Source organism: Ambystoma mexicanum, chromosome 7p, assembly GCF_040938575.1.
Source record: "Ambystoma mexicanum isolate Mex_15411 chromosome 7p, UKY_AmexF1_1, whole genome shotgun sequence".
NCBI lineage: Eukaryota > Metazoa > Chordata > Amphibia > Caudata > Ambystomatidae > Ambystoma > Ambystoma mexicanum.
In genome coordinates, this window is record NC_090939.1 from 191,015,315 (window position 1) to 191,039,127 (window position 23,813).

Sequence of the window (23,813 nt, forward strand, 5' to 3'; positions counted from 1 at the left end):
TATTTCAGTAAGTGACTCCATTGATGCGAGAGGCAAGCGATATTGCTTCACAAACACAGGAGTCATGCCAGGGTCCGTGGGGATTGTGGTTGTGTGGATGTCGGTGCGACCACAGTCATATGAGTCTACCGCAAAGAGATCTTGGAAATCCAAGAAAACTTGTTTCAACTTTTGCTTTTGTTCCGGAGTCACACAGGCATCAGCTAGGTTGACTCTCTCTTCGACCATCTGCCTGAAGCCTGGAAAGACTTCTGGTTTGGCTATTTCAGCGGCCTCCTCCAGCTGGGTGGAGAAGTCCCTGGTCAGAGTGCTGATTTGGACTGGAGGCTTCAGGTGGGAAAGGCAGCCCTCATGGACCTGGAAAATCACCTCATCCCTCCTGAAGTCACAAGTCACATCTTCCTTACCATAGGGGCAGGAAGTGTACACCAGGAAGTTTCCCCCATGCCGGGTAAAAATCCTGTCTGGTGTTGTATTGTCCTCACTGTCACTGTCAAAACAGTCCTTGGGGATTGGTCCTAACAGTTCATTTACTAAGTCGATGGAAAAATGTCGGTCATCAACCGCCATTCCAATAATGGTGCCTGCGGCTAGAGTAATACTCTTTAAGTCGCTGTTATCCACCTCTATTAGAATGGTGTCATGTTCTATGTTGACTAATGGAGTTGGGTTTACCCCCAACCCTTGCTGCTGGAGAGAAGCGTTTAGATGTATGTAAGCATCAGGGTTTTTCAAATGTTGTCCTCTTTTAACTTTCACTTCCAGGGAGAATTGTCGGGTCCTTTCTGGGATGGTGACTTCCTCTTTGATCTGAATTTCAACTGCATAAGGTAGCAATTGAGCTGACCTAAATGCTTTTTCTGGATCATCAAAGCCCATGGGATTATCCGCTAATCGGGACCAAGCTTTGAAGTTTATTAGGTCCAAACTAATGGCAAAGCGATTGAGAATGTCACTGCCAAAGTAAAAGGCGGCAGGGACGTCTCGCACGACCCAACAATTGTGGACTATGCTCTTGTTGCCAATGGAGATTTTGAGCATACACCTGCTTGGCAGGAGATGTTTGGAATTAGGTGCTTCCAGGTCCATTTCCCATTTGTCTATCAGTTTGAATGTGGGAATGGCTGGATCTTTTGGGAGTTGGCGGAACATGGCTTCGCTGATGAAGCTCTTACCGTTGTTCACACACACTCGAGCGAGAACAGAGTCCTTCCCATCATTTAATTGGACAGGGATGAACAACTGCTCTCCAATTTGCTGAATATCAGCCAGGCTCTGAGCTGATTTCACATCTTTCTGGACTATAGGAGTGGGAGTTTCTGATTGTGGATTAGTAAAGAATTTCAGGGTGTTTCCTTCCAGTGTGGAATACCACCTTAAACTGGAAGGAAGGTTGATTTCCAGAAATAGAGAGGACCCCCCCATCACCAGTCTGTTGTCCTACTGCTATTACTGTCACGTCTGGAATTTGGCTATTCTGGAAGTGAAATTCTACTTGGTCAGGTTTTTGTTCAACCATGTGGCAGGTGCCGTTTAAACTAACATGGTTGACACTCTGTTTTAATTTTATTGGTCGGCTAGTCTGGGTCCAGAGGACCTTGTTTACGCAATCTATTAGGGGTGACAACCTTCTCAGGAGGTCATTCCCTAGTAAACAAGGGGTGCCCTCTGGAGTCACAACTATGACTGGGTGTTTCAACTTGTGTCGCCCAATTTTAATGTCCAAATCTGCAGTCCCCTCAACGGGAATTTCCTTCCCGTCAAAGTTCTGGAGTTGTCCAGGAAGTGAGGTGAGAGGAATTTGGTAATTCCCTCCCCTTCCTGCATTCAGTTCGTCAAAGGCCCTTCTGGACAGAAGGGTAGCTTGAGATCCCGTGTCCACCAGCGCCAAAATTGTACCCTGCCCCTGTACTTGTACCGGGGCATAGTATCTTCCCTCCTTCTCCTCAAGGGGGCACAGATAATGCACATTTTTGGACAACTGGTGGGCTAATTTTCTGGTTTTGGACATTGCTAGCGAAGAGATTTGGGCAGAATTCTGTGGAGAGCCTTGGGAATCTGAAAGAAAAAGTTGGCAACTGCAGATCAGAGCCATTGTGGGTTCCCCTGGCTCCGGTTCCGGGCCGCCCCCCCCTTTTTGGAGGCAGTCACCAGGATGGGTTTGAACCAGGGGATTTTCTTGCTGTTGGTTCTGGGATGAGATGGTGGGCGGCGGTAGCTCAGTCTCCACATCTCCCCAGTCTGGATTTGCATCCCTAGGGACCCACTTTTCTTTGGGAGGAGTTCCCCCCTCTCTGAAGGAGAAGAACCTTTTCCCAGGATCCTCTGAGGATCCCTCTCCCTCAAATTGGAAGATCTGTACCTCCTCCTCAAACTGTGTCTGTTTGGGTCTTTTGTTTCTCCTACCCCCCCCTCTGCTCCTTAGGAGGCAGACTTTCAGGGGCAAGAGATTTTGTTTCCGGTTCCTGGGTTTCCAGGGGCTGTTTACAAGTGAGGAAGGAAGCTTCCTCCAAGGCTTTACACCCCCCTTCCCTTTGTGCCTCCTCCCTGGGAACCGGTGAGTTATCGGGGTGCTGCCCCCGTCATTGTTCTGGAGCACCAGGTCCAGAGTTGGGTGCGTTCTGCGCCGGCATGCCGATCTGAGGGTTCTGCTGAGCCCTCAGTATTTGACCCAGATCCCGTGCCATATTTTGGACCTGGCGCTCTAACTGGGAAACCCGCTCAGGCTGATATGGGGCCCTGTTTTCTCCCCTGGGCTGATCCCGGGAAGGGTAGCTGTCCCTCCTCTGGTAATACCCCGGGTTGGGAAGATTTGGGTACCCCTCCACCCTTGGCCTCCCCTCTCCCGGATTAGGTTGCCTGGGCTCAGGGAATTGGGGAAAGAAGGATGGAGGATTTTGGGGCTGGAAGTTGGGTGGATACCTGGGGAAGAAGTTCTGCCCAGGGTTTGGTGAGTTTCTGCCCTCCTGTGAGAAGTTGGGAGGGAAGTTCCCTGGGTTAGGTGCTTGGCTGGATCCCCCCCCCCTGGGCTGGAGGAGTCCACACATAACCCAGGATGGGTCGTTTTCCCTTGTAACGGGGACTTACATAATCAGGAGAGCGAGGGACCCCATTTGTGGGGCTGCCTCCTTGGCTCCCTGTCTGTGACTGACCCGAGGACCTCCTGGGCCTAGCATTATTAGGTGCAGGTAGGTTTTTTAGGCCCCCCCATCTCCAAATCCAAAACGGGGGTGACCTTTACCTCTGCCACCTTGGCAGCAGCAGGGGTGCTGTTGGCTTTGGGGTTTTTCTGGGCATTACTTTTGCTATCTACTGGTTTCTGCACCTCATAGATCCGGGTAGCCTGTTCAATGACCCAGTCTAAAGATCTTTTCTCGTGAAAATCCCTCACGAGCTGGGTCATTATATATTTGGGCAAGGCATGGAAAAAAGTATTAACAAATTCTCTGCTGTCTGTGCGCACCCTTCTTGTGGTCTGTGCAAAAGCACGCTTCAGTTCTTGCACGAATTCTTGTGGGGCCTGATCCTCCCCACATTGCAAATTGTAGGCTGCCTTGCGAGCCTCTTGAGGATTTCTATGAATGGAAAAATGTTTCAAGATGGCCGCCTTATAGGTGGACCATCTTAAATGATTTTGGTCCTCCAGCCCCGCAAAGAAACTGGAGTATTCCGGGGAGAAGGTCCACTTTACATATTGAATACAGCTTTGGCTGTCCTTCAAATGGAAAGTCTCCATCATTTGCTCAAACAACTCTAAGTGCTCCCAAACAGAATACTTAGCGTTCTTATGGTAAGGCGTGATGACGCTCCTGATCGCCTTAATCTGCTTTAAGGGGTCCTTAAGCAAGGCCCTTTTTGCCTTATTGGCCTTTTTGGTTCGGGTAACCCTTGTCCATTCATCCTCTGACTCAGAGGCACTGCTCCCAGAGGTTCCTGTCTGTTCCTCCAGGTTTTCCCGGATTCTGCGAGCCTGGGAATGGCTGGCAGAATGTGGGGACCTGGTCTCCTGTTTCCTGTGGTGCTCAGAGGAGTCCTCAGATCCCTCCTTGCTGCCAGGATTTGCTGGGTACCCCCCCCCCACTGACCTAACTGGGCAGAGGTTTTCAGGATGCCCTTAAGGGGCCTACTCTCCTGGGGTTCCCCACTGAACTTTACTGTACTTGGGTGCCCATACCCGGATGCCCACCCCTCCATTCCTGGGTGGTACTGGCCTATGAGCCCCATGCTTCTGGCTGGATAGTAATCGGCCATCCCTGTGGCCCTGTGCTCATGTGCGCCAGGGGACATGGGGGTGGCAGAGACCAGGGACTGAAAGGTATGAGGGCCTCTGGTACTAGGGCTCCTGAGGTTATGCTCCGGAGTTTCCATTTCCCAGCGAACCTCATCTCTATCCGCCCCTGCTCCCTGTTGCAATGCAAGAGCCTGCGTTTGTGCCTTCAGTTCCTCAGTTAAGGCCTTACTAGACTCTATCAGTCTCTCCTGCATCGCTACCTGTTGTTGGAGCCTATCATTGTGTTGACAGAGGGCCTCATTTTCCCTCTGTGCTTCCTGATTGGTCCTGGAGCACTGGGCCAGTCTTTGCTGCAGGAGGGTTACCTCCTGATTCCCACCCTACTGGCCTGCTCCTTTCTTGCCAGAGCATCTTCCACCCTTCTGGTGTGCTCTAACAAGTTTGCATGCTCTTTTTGGAGATCACCCAGCCCCTGGAGGGCCAAGTGATTTTCTTCAGTTTTTCTTTTTAACTGGCAGACTTCCTGGCCTAAGGTGTCCCTTTCCTGACTAAGAGCCTGCATCTGTGCCGCCAGGTCATCCCTCTGCCTTTGAAGGGCACCAGCTTTCCGGCGCTCCTCATCAAACTCTGCCTGGGTATCCAGGTCTTTCAGAATCAGTTTATTGCTTTCTGCCTTTTCCCTATCTAGGTGGCCTTGCAGGGTGACTACCTGCTCAGCACATACCCTGTTGAAGTCCAGTTGTTGCTCCAGCTTTTTCTGGCTTTGCAGTAGGGAGTCCAAACCTTCTTGGTGTTCCTTCTGCAAGGCCAGAAATCTGGTATCCTGTTCTGACTTTTCCTTTTGCAGCACATCCATATCCTCCTTTATTTTACTGATGTACTGTCTGGTCTCATTTTCTGACTCCTGGCTTCTGTGCAGCCTTTGCTCAGAAGAGTCCAGATCAGATTGGGCCTTCTCTAACGCCATCGGTTGCCTTTTTGCCAGATCATGGCCTTCAGCACATTTATTCTGTATGGCTCCCATATATAAATATAAATATGCCGCTATCCTAACAATCTTGTCGTGTTCATCTTTGGCCTTAGGAGCCATATATAGTTCACTCAGGGCCACATGTAATGGACCCTGATCTCTCCATAAGTCTGACCCTGTTTCAGTGGCCTGTCGCGTGATGGCCTGCAACCAGGCATCCTGGCCCTGCTCAGCCCATTCACCTCTCACAAATAGTTTATGTAAGAAGTGCTCTCTGGCTATTTTCATATCTACCAAGGTCGTCATTCTAGAGATTTGTCTCTGTCCTGACTTACAGAAGTTTGTATTTTATTTTTGCAGAACAGAACTTTTCTTGGAGCGTTGCTTTGAGGAGTGCTTTACAGCGTAACACAGCGTGGTGATCCGACCGGATATGTGTATCTGGTCAGCTGGCACACTGTATTAATCTGCACAAGTGATAGATCTAACCCAAACGTCCGGCCCGAGCCCCCAATTTGTAAGAGGATTCAATTCAGCACTACAGCCAAGTCAACGCCTAGTCTAGAATACTGAATGAAAACCCTTATTGATATATCTTTATGTCCAGTTCATGCGTTCTGGATGACTACCCCTATATAACACCCCTCTCTCAGAATCCCCCTGACCCCACTGAGCCAAGAAGTAGTTCTGTTTTGCAAGTTAAAAGGTTTATTTGATAATTTAAACAATAGATATATATATGTCACACCTTATAATAAATTAATAATTGAATAGCACACTTAATCTGATATGATAAAGATTAACAACGGAGAATCTGGCACTGGCACACTTCTTTATAATCAATGATGAGTGGTTATAGGATGGATAAGATAGCAACAATACTTTTATGGTTTCCAATGGATGCAATGTGGAATGAAATGCAGTACAGAAATAACTTGATAGGATTTCAGCAAAAACAATGTAATCACTTTCTTGGACAATTCACCCCCCCCTTTTATGCAATGCAAGGAAAGGAAAGGAAGCACACAGTTCTCAGAAATGCAATCAAATGTAATTCAGTTCACCCAGCAACTTAGACTACAGAAGTTGAAAACGCAGGCAAAATGCTTTGATATGTGCTGGCAATGGAGTGAAAATATGTTAAAATGCTTTTAATTCCCTCTAGAGGTTCAGGGTGAGTGAAATCAAGTTAATATTAGTCCAGGCTCACTTTAGCAAGGATCTAGGGTGTAACTAGCAGGTTAAACGAATTTTTGGCAACTGGAAAGCAAGCAGCTTCTGTTTTCACACGTGAAGAAATTTGCAAATCGCAGTAAAATTTGCGAATGCGCCGGGCGCTATTACAAGGGCTATCAATATCGTTTTGGGGTCCTATGAAAGCCTAGGATCTCAGCTTCCAGATGAAAGTTACTGCAAGTCTCTAGCGCAAACGGTCGCGGAGATATGAGCGATTGAATAAAGGTCGTTTTTCAGATTGAAATTTTAAAGTTCAAAAAGACACGTGCAGCTTGCAACTAGAAAATGACAAGTGACAGCTTTACAAATGACAGGTGACAGTTAGGAGACAGTTCTACTTAGATTAAAATAGGATTGAATTATATTATTTTAACTAAGAGATTGGTTCTGCACAGTTTTCTAGGTACTCACACTATATTCTTGAGTGAAATGGACCTCGCCACGGATCTGGTCAGGTTTTAAACTGGACTCTGGTCTCTGCACTTCACAGTGATCTGGGTCAGCTCTCTCTGGTTCTGCTAACAGGTCAGCTCTACTCTGCTGGTCTGGTCTGGGTCTCTGAAGGTTGATGGAGGTAAAGTATGGATTTTCCCGGCAGAGCTTCCAGCTGCAAATGGATTTGAAGGTCCCTATCTGTCCTGTCTCTCTGCTTGTATGTGTTTTTAAAATGGGTGTGTGTGAGCAGCATCACTAGCCAGCCCCTCTCCACTTATCATTGGCCAAGCTTTCATTTCTCACTTGATTGGGGGAGCTAAGTTGTGTCAGAGTGATGTCATTTTACAGCCTGCAGAAAGTCCACCCCTCCTGTCAACTTACACACAAATCTAGATTTGAACCAAATACATATTTGCACAGGTACACATTTGTTTAAAATTACATGCACCCTTCACATATCACAGGAGGTATACCCTGTCCAAATCTGCTCTTCCTGGGGGCTTGCATTCAAAAATGGCACATATTTCACTTTTTAACTGGTTTCGCAATTTCGGACATTAACCCAAATTTACACACATGTGCGCAAGGAGTATGGACATTAGTTGATGAAGTGTCAGATTTTTCACATGCACACATTTTGAGTAATATCCTCTTTTCCGCTAAAACCCCCCTGAACATGCCACCGGTTCTAAAAACCTCTTAAAATGTGGGCAGAAAAATCACAAGAATTATGGTATCATTTAAATAATTTTCACAAGTCCATACTATGAGTTATTCATCTTTTTAGAGTTATGTTCTGGCCCCAAAGGGGTGTGGTTTTCCTCCAGCACAAGGTTGAATTTCTGGTTTTTCCAGTTCTGCCAAGCCAGCTTGCTCTCACAGGCAGTGCCCCTCCCCTGTGCTTCCAGGAGAAATCTCCATTTACGACTCCCGCCATAAAACATTTGCCTGAGTCAAGACAGGGCTTTGTTCAATTTCCTGCAGAGCCCAGGTAATTCAATCAGGGAAGTGTCATATCCCTTTTGGTGTGAGCAGCAAAAGGGCAGCTAGGCCTGGGAACACAGCTGTGACTCAAGTTTCACTCCTGATGGGGGTAGTTGCCAGGCAAATTGGAATCTCTTTAAGCCATGTTTTAGCTACATGTCATTTCTGTTCCCCAGTTTCTGCATTCAAATAAACTAACATTTTTACATATGCAGCTAGAATGCTGATTCTAAGTTTAAAACTATGACATTTAAACAATTGAAACCTATGTGACACTCAAAAGTAGGTCACTCAGTCAATTGAAACACTTAGATTTTTAGTGTCTTTCAGTCCAAATTTACTTAAACTGCTGAAATCCACAGCTCAGCCAGTATTGTTATAAACCTTCAAGTCACTTCAGGATATAACTTTACATTGGATCCACCTCTCAGTAAGTCTTTCTTTGGCATGTTTTGGGTTCATTTATTCAGTTTTGCAAAAAGTACAATCTGGTGTTGTTTTAAAACGCCGGCTTTTGGATAGTGGTGAGTACTGGTACTGCACCCCTTTTTGGGATTTAAGAAAATGAATTCCCAACAGTTATGGGTTTGCTTTTGGCAATCAGCATTGCCATTCCCAATGGTTTCAGACTACTGTGTGGGTAGTCCAATGGTGGTTTTAGGCAGTGTCCTTCTGTGCCCATAACATCGGCAAAAATGAGTGGCAGCCTATTCTTCATGCATTTCCCTGTGCATTTTCTGGGAAGCTCTGGCCATCATGATGTTTTCCATGTCAGTACTGCACAGTTTTGAGGTAGGGCTCGGATGCATGGGTAAATACATCCCACACCCACGTCCATTCTGCCTCTGAATTCCCTTCCTATGTCAACCTCCCATCTGGGTTTGCCTTTCGATTTGTCCCTACATATAGAATCTAAGAGTTTTTAATACAATCTAGACAACCCATGTCCACCTTCAGATGTAGCATACAGGAGCTCTACCCTTTATCTTCTTCCATGGGTGTCGATGGCTGCCCCCACCTACTATATATTTCATGCCTTAATCTAGAGTAAATTAGAAATTGGCCCTTATTGACCCCATACTCTATTACATCTTGGAACTCTATAGGTCCATCATGCAGAAACACATCTCCTACCTTTACCAGCCTTCTATTTTCCCAATGTGTCCTAATCACCATTAGATCCATCGCCTGTGTGCCGTATATCGGTGTCAAGGGTATATATGGGGGATATTGTACTTCTAGTTTCAAGATAGTCTTGGTCCTATTCCAGATGCTCTTGTTTTTCCCAAAATCTGATAGCGTTCTACAGCCCACTGCTCTCTGTGTATTATCCTGGTGGGTTTCTCTTACATCATGATATACATTAATCCCCAAATATCTGAATGTGTTTATGTTCCACTGGAGTCCCAAGGTCGGTAGTCAGGACTCTGTCACCCCCTTCCAACCCGCTAGTGGGAAGATGCAAGACTTAGACCTGCTAACAGTGATCTCTGATAATTTTGTAAAATTATCCAGTACCTCCAGGTAGACGTCTAAGTTGTCCTCAGGGCTACGCATGTACAGCAAAATGTCGTCTGCATATAGCGAGAGCCTTTACCGCACCCACCTCGAGTCCCAATTCACTGAACTCCTTCCTCACAAACACTGCCAGCGGATTCAGGTCTAGGATATACAACATGGGAGACAGCTGGCACCCCTGTTTAGTACCCCTTTGGATGGGAAACCGTTCTGTTACATTTACCAGTTTGCACCCTCGCACTTGGTCTGTGATACAGCAATTTAATCCACGCCATAAACCCATTCCCCAGGCCAAAACTTTCCATGGAGATAAATAGCCATTCCCACTTCAGAGTCGAACGCCTTGACAGCGTCTAGGGCCACCATCGCACATCCCTCTTGCCAATCTTACGTTGCACCTATAATGATGTGTAACCTTCTCAGACGTTGCCCTCCCCGGTACATACCTTGTCTGTTAACTGCCCCATCACCTTTTTTTTAATCACTCAGCCAATACCGCCGTAAGGATTTTGCAGTCCTGATTGATCAGCGATATTGACCGATATCACTTGCACTCTGTCCTCCTTCCCTGATATTTAAGGATCAGAATTATAATGGATTCTTCCATGCTGCCTGGTAATACTTCCCTATCATATGCATCTTCCGTTTTGGGGCTATCATCCATATATTCTTCATAAAATTCGTCGGGTAATCTGTCATCACCGGGTGTTTTCCCTGTGGGGAGTGCAGTGATCCCCCCCTCTCAATTCTTCTATCTGTAACTGTTTCCCAAGTTTCTCTGCCTGTGTTGCATTTAGAGTTGGCACGTTTATTTCCAATCTCTCATATCCTGCTCTCTTCTGGTTCACTATATAGTTCCCGATAACATTTCCCAAAGGTCAAATTAATTTCTCTTTGACCTTCACAACTCTCCACAATCTTCCTTAATTTAGGTGATCCCTGCCCGACTCACTGATCCTTTGCTCAACCACGCCAACAGCCTACCCAGCTTGTCCCCTTGCGCATGCAATTTTTCAGTGAATCTCATGTAGCTATATCGACTCAATCTCACCCAGTGTTCTATGCATTTTCGTGTGAGTGCCATAAGAGTGGTCTCTTTCTTGCCCTCCCTTACACATTCTTGTTCTTCCCTATTTATCACAGCTTCTGTGTCAGCCAGACCCCTCTCCAGTGCCCTACGGATCCCTCCCGTTTTTGCAATGGCTGCCCCACAAATCACTACTTTAAATTCATTCCATAGGGTCCCCCGTTATGCACACTCCCTTAATTAAACTGGCAATAGTCCTTGATCTGTTGCTTCATTGCATCACGGAAAGGCCCGTCCCCATAGAGCCTCCGCTATTGATCTTCCCGTGGGGATCTGCGCTGGTATATTACATAGCACCCACTCGACCGTTAGGGCGAGTGGTCAGACAGAGTCCTGCCCTCATATGAGCCATTAATAAGATCCCCCACCTGATCCATCCCATCCCAGAGAAAAAATAAACTATACAGGTGTAGACATGGTGTACCGCAGAATAATACGACAATTCTCTGCGGGCCCCACCAACCATCTCCTTTTTTCCTGTAATGCCAGATCCTACAGCGTAGACTTTGTAACTCTTGCCGGCAGAGACGGTGCTCCATGCTTAGCATGCGACCTGTCCAATACTGGATCTAGGATACAATTAAGATCCCCTCCCCACAGCCAGGGTTATTCTCCCGATAGGAGGCCAATGATTGATATAATGTGCAGAAGAAGGCTGCGATGCATTATGATTAGGGGCATAGGTGCGGATCAAATATACCTCTCTTATCCACAAAGCCATGCACCATAACCAACCTTCCGTCTGTGTCCCCGACCACTTATTTTGCAGAAGCACACCATTGGGGCTATCCAAATTAGTACTCCCCTTGCGTAGTTTGAATATGACGACCCAAATTCGGTGCCTCCACACTTCCGTAATAGCTTTGTTCGCTTGTCTGTAGCGCGGTGTGTTTCCTGCAACATCACTATTTTAAAACCCTTATGCCCTCACTCTACACGTTTCACAAAGTTTTTCAGTCCCCTGACATTCCAGGATGACATTACCAAATCCGCCATTTGGACCACACTGCTGTCCCCCTTGTCCACTTCTCCCTCCACCTTCTGCCCATGATAATCTGCTCCTTTCTCCTTAATACTTAAACTTAAGAAAAAAACAACGACCACCCATCAGAGCATTCCTGTTGAGGTGATTCCACCACAGGACTGTCCAAGTCAAAGACCTGTTGGACCAATACTCTTAGGTATCAAGCACACCTGTGTGGTTCGCGGTTACATTGAACCCATCCCAAATGGGAGAAAGTTAGTGATGGGAGGGGGTCACTACCCATGGCCAGCGCTCTGAACTAGCCAATCTCCTGTGCTTGTGTTACTGGATAACCAGGATTCCGTGTTTGCGTTCCTGTCTCATTTCTGAAGTGACCTCTGGTGTCTTTGCAGCCTTGGTACTGTAATAGCAGGATACCATTACAAATCAATTATTTTGCTTCCTGGTTTTCATCTGTTCCATCCTATATTGCAGACCCTTCCCACCACATGTTCATGCAACATTTTCACTGTTTTGACTAGTTCCTGGACCTTTTCCTGCACGTCCTTCGAGGCAGACTACCGTTGCCTTTGTCTCGCCCACCCTGCTCACCAGGTGTCTAAGATCCTGGTGCAGGAGACTTGCATCACAGCGCACCCAGTCTATTCTTGATTCCATTACACTTCTCAAGGACACTACGGCTTCCAATATTCTGGCATCTGGGCCCACTGGTGTCAGGACTTTCCAATCCCATGTTGCCCCCTGTCTTCACAAGTTCTTGTTTCGCGTCCCCTTTCGTGGCAAATGCAACCATTTTGGTCTGTCTGGGCATTCCCATTCCCCCCGACCCCCCACCCTGGCCCCCCCCTCCCCCTCGATTCCATCAGGCATAGTACACCTATGGATGTTAGTCGAACCCTTTTTCCTCCTCGCCTCGGGTGGCAACCTACATGCGGTCAGACATGGCAGCGGGACAATGCCTCTGCTGTTGTCTGGTAGTCCACTTTCGTATGTTGGGCTCTGCAAGGGGAGGGTTCTCACGTATACACCCAGTTTGAAATGTCTTTACTGCATTTATCCCCTGCATTTTGAATGTTGGCTAGTGTATTGTCCTCGTCATTAAACACGCTGCAAGTCAGTGTGTTTAATAAGCCTTACGGGTGCTTGTGTTCAAACCGTGATCTTTGCAGGTCAAATCCGATTAAAGATCGTTATCAGATGGGGCCATCTTATCTAACTGACTCTGCTTATTTAATTAGCGATCTCTGCCCGGGCCAGGGGTCATCACACCACCCTCGGATGAAGAGGGAGTGTGGGGTCTGCACTCCCGATCCCCCGGTGTTGCATTCAAACTCCAGACGGGCCTACCCCACTCTGCTCTCTTCACACAGCTAGGGCCCCCTCAGTGTCTGCCCTCCCCCCCCCTCTGTCTTCCTCCTCACCGTGATCCGGCAGCACCCACTCTGGTCCTCCCAGTCACATTCCGGCACAGGATCCACTTCATCACACCACCTGTACCTCTTGGTCGGGAGCCTTAGGTTATGGGATGTTTCATCAGGCCATTCCCCGCTCCTCACACAGCTCCGTCCTCGGATCCGGACAGCGTCCGCCCTCTTGAACTGGATCAGCGCTGCCTCTGCGATCCCTATCGACCCTCACACCTGCAATCCACCAAATCCTTCCTTCTCCAGCGCTCAGATTATCTGGGACAAGGAAGTGAATGCGAATTAGGTTCACAAGAAACTAATCTTTTATGGATCCGGATGAGAGCATGGAACTTGCCACGTCTTGCTCACATCGCTGCTGGCCACACCCCTTAAATAACTTTTATACTTAATGGTCTAAATTGAATTATTGGGTATCATACTGCATGGTGTCATCGAGGGCCCCTGACCACACTGCCCTGAGAATAAGTCTCAACTGCTGTCCATCGCTACCTGGATTAACTTTGGGCTAACCTCTCAGAGTCCCTGTTCACTACAACTAGGGCAGCCTCCTGAAATCTGTCCACTAGGCCAGATTCCAGAAATCCATCTTAACAGATGCTAAAAAAAGGGGCTGTGGCCTGTATGAATTACACGCCGACATCCGCGATATCATGCATTGTGGTGGATCGATAAAGACCACGTGCCTCAAAATAGCAGTTAACTTCTTTATTTCTATTACCACACACAGGAGGAGTAGGAGTGGCACTTTTACAGAGACTAATGTTTTGTTACAACTAAAATTAAAAAACTCACCTGCTTTGATCTAAATACAGGGTCAGGATGGGATAATTAGTGTTAGTTTTCCCAAACGCAGGGATACTGTTCTCCAGTTGCAGTTCATTTGTTTTGATTGGAGGGGAGTAAAGATTCCCCATAAAAATGCCTGAGCGACCTAGTGTGCAATGGAGCATGAACCAACCAACAACGGCTTGGGGGGATAGGGGAGGGTGTGCTTCCTCCTCTCCTTCCCCCATATTCTCCCATTCCACCCCTGCATCCCCCCCCTCCGAGACTTTTTTTTAGATTGGGTCAAAATAGTGCATTATACAGCACATTTTCTATGAATAACTAGGTAAAAAGCCAAACAGTTTGCAATTGGTTTTGTAGGCAATTTACCTGCCCATTCACATCTGAAGTGGCGTCCAAATTCTGGAAGAATTTGGCATGGATTTAAACAGATGTGGGTTCTGCTCCGATTCTAGAGCAGTGGTGTCCAGCTCCAGGCCTCGAGGGCCGCAGACCCGACAGGTTTTCAGGATATACCTCATTAATATTCTGGAGAAATGTGCAGACATTTGGATATAGTTTGCAAATTTATCTCATGAATATTAATGACAGATATCCTGAAATTCTGACATGTTTCTGGCCCTCGTGGCCTGGAGTTGGACAACCCTGTTCTAGAGAGTAACTCTCAACTCCTTGATTAAATTTGGGGCAACAGCATGTGCACTAGATGTCCTGTGATTGTCCATTCATTTTTAACTGGGAACTGTTGGAAAGCAGAGGATTACATTCCTCGGTTTGAGAAAGGACATGATTACATTCCATTGGTCAGTGCCTTGTACTGTGGCGACTCATTTACTTCAGGAGGCTGTGCTGGGGATGTTCCATACATTGGGAGGACCCACCACTAGTACTGCAGACAAGTCCCTCAGATGAGGGAGTGAATGGGGGCCTTGGCGAGCAGAAGTTCTGGGAAGGGAACATGATTTGGGGGTTCACTTGCAAAGCTTCATGGCCCCCCATGCCCCTGGGTAGGAGGAGACCCCCAACATACACTGCAGATTCCTCCATTTCTGCATGGGTCTCCACTCCCCGAAGAGCCGGTGAATTGGGAGCATACATTGGGGTTAACTCTGGTAAAACCGCTTGCAAGCGGCTTCAGCATTGGTCTGCAGCGATGATGTCCATTGACTGAGAAGACCACTGGGTTAAAGAGCAGCATAGCTGAGGCATAATGGCTAGTAAGCCCTCCCGCTTTGAGTAAAGCTAAATTAGGGTGTGAACATGTATGGGCTACATGTCTAATGGCAACAGAGTCCAGACAGGTGTGTGTTATTCCTTTATTCTGGTCCCCGCGTCATTGAAAAGGAGGAAGACAGACGGGCAGGATTAACAAATCCCCTTCCAGGACAGAAGCCCCCGTACATCTATATACTTATGGAGATCTATACATCTGTATAACACATATCCATGTACTTATGTTTAATATTTAAATTCTCTCAACATTTTCACTCAACAGTATCCACTGGCAAATGAGAATGTACTTTTAGAAAGCAAGACATTCTGTGCTGTGTATAGGCAGAGAAATAAGGGGGTTAGGAGGGGGGGAAGTCAACTTTCCTGGCTTGTAACGTGCAACAGGACATGTGTACTTTGTTTACATTTTGCATTGTTTTTAGTAGATATTCTGAAATCTGTTGTGCATAAATGGACTGCATTTTTATGCAGATTCTTGTGTTGAGTACAAAGTGGTGACACATTCTGCCAAGGCTAGAGACCCAGTTTACCTGCCCGCTCGGCGGCGGCTTCAGCCAACGCCGCTCCAGACATAGGTCGATCCCTGGTAATACTGTGTTTCCCCTCTGTTCCCAGCGGGTTAGCAGCAAGAAGACTGCACCCTCAGTGAGGGGTGGAGTTCTCATTCATTAGTAATCAGAACATGTTACAGAAGAGGGACGTGATCTCGTTTGGCCACGCAGCTCATTTTCAGACTTCGTATCAAGATATACAAACAAAACGCCATCGCAAATTAGGGCATCTCGCTGGCAGTAATGTCATATTAACCACCACAAAATATCAGAATGCACGTTGTGCTCCACATTGGGATGCAAGGAGGCACAAGGTAGCGAGATGGAACAGCTCCTAACCATTAAGTGCCCGATTCATGGAATACTTGCCCGGGTCAAAGTGACTTTGCACTGCCAACACAAACCTTGATTCATGGAACTGTGCAAAGTGTATTCATGCTACGAAAAATCCGGGAAAAGTCATTTTGTACTGCAAAAAAGATTTCGCCCGGACTTTGCACTGCAAAAATACATTTTGCACGGTTCCATGAATCAGGGTTTGCGCCGGCAGTGCAAAGTCACTTTGAACCAGGCAAATATTCCATGAATGGGGCCCTAAATTGCCATACGTTTCATTCAGGGTGCAAAATCTGCCTCGACACTTGCCATGGACTAGTAATATTTGAGTCTTGGAGAGTAAGAAAGTGAGCTGTGCGCATGTATCAAGTTGAGGTGGCAAGTGACTTTTTATGGCTGGCTAGTAGCTTGCAATTTGAATTATTTCACCCTGGTTCCATATTCACCTGCCTATCTTTCCAACAACAGTACAGGGTGCATGTAGCCGGTTAAAGCACGTTCGAATTGCATAGATCGGTTTCTTGTACCACTCTTGACCCATATGACGATCCAATCTCAAAACATATCATGTGCAAACAGTTGTCATTTTCATAATTAAAGGCAAGTAAATAAAAATGAATGGAAAAAAAACTAAAGCAGACAAAATCATTTTTAAAAAAGGTTACCTTAGCTAGTGTGCCATAAGCTAGTCCTAGGATGCCCTGCCATTTAACGCCGGGCAGGAAAAAACTCTCCGATTGATAAATAGAAGCGATGTTCACTTTGAAGGTGCCATTGAGCCCTTTCGGTACTGAAATGACATCCTCGGCAAGTTCCCCTGCCCAGCTTCCCTGTGTGTACCGAACAGTGACATCAATATGCAGCGGCCGGTAAGTGCTCGACCTGAAAACAAAGTGCACAGACATGACTTCACCAAGCACACTTTTAGGCAGGAATGCATAATGAAACCAGAGGAATGCCAAGTACATTTTCAAAATAATTTGTAGTATTTTGTTTCAGCTCAACAACAAGCAATAGCACATACATTGGATGTCACCAGAATAAAGACAGCAAACAGGTAGAAACGTTGGATTCTATATGCAACCAGGAGGGGGATGAGCAGGGGCACCCCCCAGAAGTGGAAGGAGAGGTAAAATGGAGGGAGAGTTAGGGGGTTTTCCATTGAAAATTATGGGATCAGTTGGGTTACACATTGGTGCGAATATGTGGGGAGCACCATCGCATCACAGGCCCTGTCCATCAGTAAATTTGAACACTTGAAGACTCAATAGAATCTTTAGTAGGTTGGACAAGGAGGCGATGGGGTGCAGCAAGTCAGAATCAGGAGACTAACACCTAATTTTGGTTTTTATTCAATGCCTTTATTTTACTTCCCAAAGAGCACGTTCTAGCTCTACGGCTTTGGTCCCTACACTAAAAGAAAGAAGAGTTAAAAGGGTGCCCCATCAGGAGGTTCTCCAAAATAAAGTTTGTCCGCCATCTAGAAACCTAAACTAGCCTGATCGCTATCCCTACCACTACAAACAAATTAATCTAAATCAGAACACAAAAGTACTGCCTTTGCCCAAAAGGCTCGTTTCTGAACCGCACTAGGAGTGGACAAGGGCTTGCCCTAAGCAGGATTCCAATATTATCACCAGCCAGTCGCTGGGCCTTTTGCCGAACTACAGTGCCAAGACAAATGTCTCCTCAGGGCCTCCTGCACATGGTACAAGGGGATGATTAATGTCTCTAGTCTTTCTGACCTGCTATTCAGAGGCAGCCCTGTACAAAGCCCTCTCAAAAAACGTCTTTATATAGCCGGGTCTCTTCCGGTTTGGTTCAGAACCCCTTTGGTTCCTACCCCTCCCTGGGTTCTCGCGTTTCACACTCCCAGTTGGGGTTGGTCTGATAGTGGCCCAGTCTATGTCTGATGGATTCTCTCTCTGCCCTGGGGTCTCAGGCTTGTTACCCCTCATGCATTATCTGCTCCCTCAACCTCTCCTGGGCTCTTTAGGGTGTTGCCCCGTTTGGGGGTATATAGGATTTGACAGTCTCAGGATATCGGATGCTGGAGCGCCTCGTAGGTGATTTTTCTCACCCCCAGCATAGGGTATATAGATTCTCAGAGTCTCCGATTCTCTGGTGTCTCAGCCGCTCTTTGGCTCCTTGCTTTCTCACCCCTGCATGGGGTATACAAAGGCCTGTCCACCCTCCTCCAGGTCCCTGAACTCATAGTGTACCTGGCTTGTTAAAGTCCTCGGTGGGAGGAGCCAGAATGGGTCTAGCTGCTTCTCTGTCTTCTGCGTCAGTTCATGGCCTCACTGCCTCCCGTCCGTTTGTGGCGTGACTTTAGTGACAGTTATAGCCAGTGCCAGTCGACCACCTTTCATGCAGTTGCGTCTCTTCTTCTCAGCATTCCATGGGCTTTCTCACACCTGCGCTCCTCGCTGTTTGCATGGGACTGCCTCCTGACTTCACAGGCGTGTGTCTCCTCCACCTCCCTCTCCAAGTTGTCCCTTTATGTTCCTCTTTAGAAGGAGACCGAACACTTCATTGGCCCTGTGTGTCATAGAATGATTGCAACAGTACAGGGTCGGAAACCATATGAGGTACCTCTCTGGTGCAATTCCTATATAGCTTAAACACATTGGCTTCCTGAGGCAAAGAGGGTGACATATCCCTGTCAAGAGATAGCCTGTCATCCAAGAGGTGTACAGAGCGGGATCACCGCCAGTGGGATCCCGTCTTCCATGTCCCCTAGAGTGTTCGGAATGGTGGTCTCACCTCCCTAGTCCCAAAGGGGGTTGTTCACCCTTTGGGAGAGGGGACAAATTCCCTGGATTTGTCATGGAGGAGGCCAGGGGGACAGGAGGGCCGGGAGTATGGGTGGAGAAGCCAATGGGAAAGAGGTGAACTGGATATCCCAGCCCTTTGAGATGAGTAGCAATACCCTGGAGATGGATGGGGATGCAGATTTTATTCATACATCAATAATCGAAACCACTCGGATAGTTTGGCAAAAGGACAACTGTTTTAATATCAAGTGTCTAAAACCGGAAGTACAACGAACATACAGCAACCAACTCGCTTGATCCTCTTAACGCATCTTAAAAAACTGAGTATAAAAGTATAAAAACTGAGTTTTCATACACAAAACCCATCATTGATGACATTAACCTAAGCGTTACTAACGTCATCCTACGTGGCAAACTACAAAAACCTAGTGGCAAATGCGATAGGCTCTCAGTGAATCATCTAAGAATATGATCCATGCTAGTATGGGATAATGAGTGAATGTAATTGGTTACTTATCAGGTGGGGCAACTAAGCCCTTCCCTAAAAATGACCACTATGAACGTCACTAAATGCATGCTGTACCATTGGTTACACAAACTATAGGACCCTTAATAATGAGGTCCTCTACAATTGGTTGACTTCTAACCTCCGTCAGTACTTTTCCATCTACGTCTAGCAGCATGCAGACTGGCCGTCCAGGTGCTGGTGAGCTTGTCTTAACCCTAGCTTCCCACCAATTAGCATATCAATCAATCATCACCTCAGTGGCCCACTGTCAATTAGGCTTTGAAGCTCGGCATTGAGAGTGTTCTTAGCTCTGAGAAATTCAGGGAGTGAAGGCGCGGTCTGCCCTCATGCGTAGGTGTGACCATCTCGTTCGTCCAACTTCATTCTTCCACGTGACTGAAGACCATGAAATCAAGCCTTTCGTGTATTTAAAATACTATTTTCGAATGAACCTCTGACGTCTTTGTTGTTCTGTTCATGTATTCTGAACAAGAGTGGTGTTCTTTCACACAATTTGTATTCAATGTCATTTTGCTCTGGTTTGATAAGACCTTGGCTTCTTTGGCTCATCCAACTTTGCTTTCTGAAATTCATTTTGCAATTCAAGCTGCTTTTTAACTGCGACACACTGAAAATGAGGCTGCCTTGTTACAGTCCAGCACAGCTATAATGCGTAGTGGAAACATCCATCCTTTACTTGATCAATTACATATATGTATATATCGGCGCTTGCCCCAATCTATTCACTATAAAGCTAGCCTTGTGATTGCTTCGTCTGCTTGCGTTTCTTGCAACTGTACACGTGTAAAATGACTTCATATCTTCATCGTTTCTGTGGCATAAGCTTCCTCACCTTGATCCAAGATGTCCCTTATCCTCGATACTTTCTTTATGCCTTATATAATATCTTCATTCCTTTTTGTCTCTGCATCCTCTGTGTACGACTAAGTGTGACGTCACCATTCGCTTTGCCCGTTCATTTGCTCTGTTTCTTCAGGCATCTCATTTAAACAACTATCATACTTCATCGAATGCAGGTATGGTTTCCTCAATGGGAATCTTGCTTCTAGGATTCTCTTAGATATTGGTATTCTAAAAAGGTACTGCATGGTTTTCATACTCTGGCCTTTGTCGTTTAACTGTTCTGTGCATGTCACATACTCTGGTTTCCAACATATAGGCAATATAGGCGAAGTGGTTGAGGTGGGGGTACCTGGCTCCTCCTCTACAGAGGAAAAGCGACACAGGGCAGGAGGAATGGGCTGATCAACACCGCTCAGTATTAACAATTGCACCAGGTCTCTAACGTAGAGCCTCCTTTCCTCAGAGTGTCCATATAATCCGTCAGTGAGTGTAGAGATTTCCATTTGTCAGAAATGCACTGAAGGCCGCCTCCAGGATTTCCGGTCAACAAAACCCTCTTGCCTACTACAAAGTCTATTTGTGTCCAGTCTCTAATATGCTCCAAGCTGTCCACTAAGCTGCGTAGCTGCTGTGTTGAGAGGACATTGAGGGGAGAAGGTTTTTGGATACTAACCAGTCACTATGTACATGTGTACATACACTTCATACTAGAAGGTCCTGGCTTTCTGGGAGAGTCATTGACCTTGTACACGGATCATTGTGGTTATGAGATAACATCGCTTTAGTCTATTTGATTTGTGTCCAAAGTCAGAGAAATATTTGTTGTTGGAGTGAACATGCTCGTAGGTCCATGTTAACCCTGCTAATCGCAAGGAGATTTGACTTTCATTGTTGGCTGATGGGTTACCCAACATTAAATTCCCCAGTCTGCGTGGTTCTTCTCAAAGCAATCGTTCAGTTGTACCATTTTCCTGATTTTGTAGACCTCTATAGGTGGTCACGGAACCCTGAGAGACAGAAGCTAGGGACGGGGTGGCTTCACTAGACTGCAAGTGATTTTCTAGGAATGCCTGGAGTAGGCCTTTTAGTCTTCGATATTTCCACAGGTTTCTCACCAAATTCAAAACACAAATTTAGAAAACATCACCACCTTCCGTCCTATTATTGTAGGATTGTTTGGTTTATATTTGTGTCATGTTAGACAATCAGAAAGTGTGCAATGCAGGCTCGAACCACCAGTAGATTCAGTTCCCAGCCAATCGAAAAGCTTGAAACGTAGGCACTAACCAGCTGTAAATGCTTCATTCCAGTCTCCCTATTATGATCTAGAGACACTGCAAAAGGAGAAAATCAACAGGTTATGCCAAGGGAAGCCCCAGGTGAGACAAATGACCCCCACACAAGCTTCAATAGCATTAGAAGCTTTACATACATTAAAGTACATCTTTGTACTCCTGGTCTGGCGACCACAGACTCGACAGGATATATTTCATGGAGTGGATTTGTGGGGCAGTGAGCACTTAATATCGAAATGAGAGGAAAAAGCCAGTCATCCGTTCCCTTTCGCTCATTGGCTGAGAGCAAACAGTGTATCCAACTTTACTAGCTTAAGACCCAGCTCCGAGTTATTTATAGGGAGGGACTGAAATCCCTGCTGAAATAGGCAAAGTTATGGTATTTACCATTTTCAACTTACTACAGAAGATCCCTTACCAACATTTTGCATACAAAAAGGGGTTACCAACATTTTGCATACAAAAAGGGGTAGAGGCAGCTGGCTTTCAAGTTTAGTATTGTTTTTACCTGGAAGAAACCTCTCTTGTACAAAAACAGCTAGTATGACTGGCCCTTTTTAAAAAAATAATCTACTTTGACCAGCAGTCTCCTTGGCAAGTAACTTGGAGGGACACTTACTTTTGAGAGGAAATTATGTCACCAACTTGTTTTACTTGAAAAAGGCCCAAGAATGTTTTAAGTAGCACAGCATGCCCCCTTTTCTTGGCCTCCAAAGAAATAGTGATATATTTCCTACTTAATTGTTCACAGTGTAAGAGAATAAAGAAATGCTGACCAAGAACAATCATTTGAACTAGAGACATACGTGCTCAATTCAGGTTATTCTGAGGTCTGATATTATTCTTGGGGTAGTGAAATAACAAGCACAAATAATGGAGAATCGGTGCTAAAGCGTGTAAGGTTCTTACTAGCTTATCTAGCAGGTAAAACTAAAGTGATTGCAAACCAATGCTGTGCTTGAATTTTGTAATGCAACATCCACTTTTTAATGAGAACAATTTGAATTGCCTTTTTGCTGTGGATTGCATCAATTCGCTGATGTTGGTTATCAATTGCTTTTCATGTTTTGTATATTCAGGATGGAATTTGATCCCCCAAATAAACAAGCTGAAGTCCTCGGATGTAGTCTCCTCTGCCCAGGTTGGTGCAAATCCAACATAACAAAGGAGGGTCTGGGAATCTCTCTACCAGCACGAACACAGCCCAATGACCTGTTCTTGGGTGAATAACCCCTGGGAGAGACTATACCAAGTCTTTAGCTCCCTGTTCTTAGAGAGGCAATAGTTTCACCTCACTGATGATGCCCAACAAGGCTGAAACACTTGTATGGGGTTACTGTTGGTACTCTTGTTCAGAGCAGAAGTGCCTAGCATTTCGGCGCTGGACTGCCCTTGGGCAGGACAAAGGCTGATATGCGGGGAAATTTCTTCTCTGTGAAAGGGACAGTGAGCTAAAGACTTGGTAGGGTCTCTCCCAGGGGTTATTCACCCAAGAACAGGTCATTGGGCTGTGTTCGTGCTGGTAGAGAGATTCCCAGACCCCCCTTTGTTTTGAAAATCCAACATAACAAATTTCATCTAAAAATATCTGGACTAAATACACACCTTGAAAGATCCTTCTCAGAGATGCTATTGCACTGTTCTGCGAAGATAGCACTAACCTCCGACCCACTATGAAAATTAATTTGTACTGAACCAATCATCAAATGTTTACAACATCTTCGGTTGAGTGCGAAGAAACCTCATTGGATAAAGCCTGCAGTATATAAATCATCATAATACCCATGTCACATATCAAGCCGAAATCTTGGACACATGCTCCTTTTACCTTGAAACTGAAATTTTGTGGAAATTCCCAGATGGGAGGTGCGGTAATTAATGTGTATGAAATTAAAACAAGTTTAACACTTACGCTCCAGTATGAAAATAAGTTGTGATATCAGGGTTTGGTGTTGCTGCAACAGCAAAGTTGCTGCTTCCAGTGTCAACCAGAATATTCAACTAAAAAAGAAGAAAAACAAAAAGGTCTTCATCATCCACATACAAAACGACCATCCATTATTATTATTCATTGAAGGCAATGTTGAACAATAAAAACTACACCAGACACTGCTACTGTGTGGCATTTCAGCCCAGTCTGGACCTGCACAATTGTGCCATTTGATGCATTGGACACTTCCAGTGTTATGGTGCTATTGACAGATTATGAAGTTGCCTGAAATTGGGTTTCACGAAAAACTACACTGCATCAAAATTAGATTACCATATCCAGCTTTCAAAGGGGTGGGTCACAGTGCAACATTTGCACTCGCCACTAGCCATTGGCGAGTGATCATTAACTCTTGGCGAGTAAGAAATGGTGCGTGGTGTGTAGAATTGAGGTGGCGAGTGACTACTACAATTAGCTTACCACTAGACATTTTTATCCCTGGGGTGGGTCATTGTGACAAATCAACTTCCAGGGCACCATTGGTCCAGGTATGACTATTTGTTTCTAACCCATCAATCAGCCCCACACCTCTAGTACGCCAGAAGGGATCCAAACAGATTGGAAACACAAGCAAATTATAAACCTCCTTGTCCAATTTTG

The 23,813-nt window shown here is 46.0% G+C and overlaps 1 protein-coding gene across 1 annotated transcript in view; it reads right to left on the reverse strand.

Annotated features, from left to right (window-relative positions):
* Nucleotides 1-23,813, reverse strand: part of BACE2 (beta-secretase 2) — a 374,497-nt gene that overhangs the window by 202,551 nt on the left and 148,133 nt on the right. The window contains exons 2-3 of the mRNA XM_069636047.1: nucleotides 23,136-23,224; nucleotides 16,445-16,661 (exon numbers count right to left, since the gene is read on the reverse strand). Of these exons, the coding sequence (XP_069492148.1) occupies nucleotides 16,445-16,661; nucleotides 23,136-23,224 (306 nt within the window). The remainder of the gene's footprint in view (nucleotides 1-16,444; nucleotides 16,662-23,135; nucleotides 23,225-23,813) is intronic.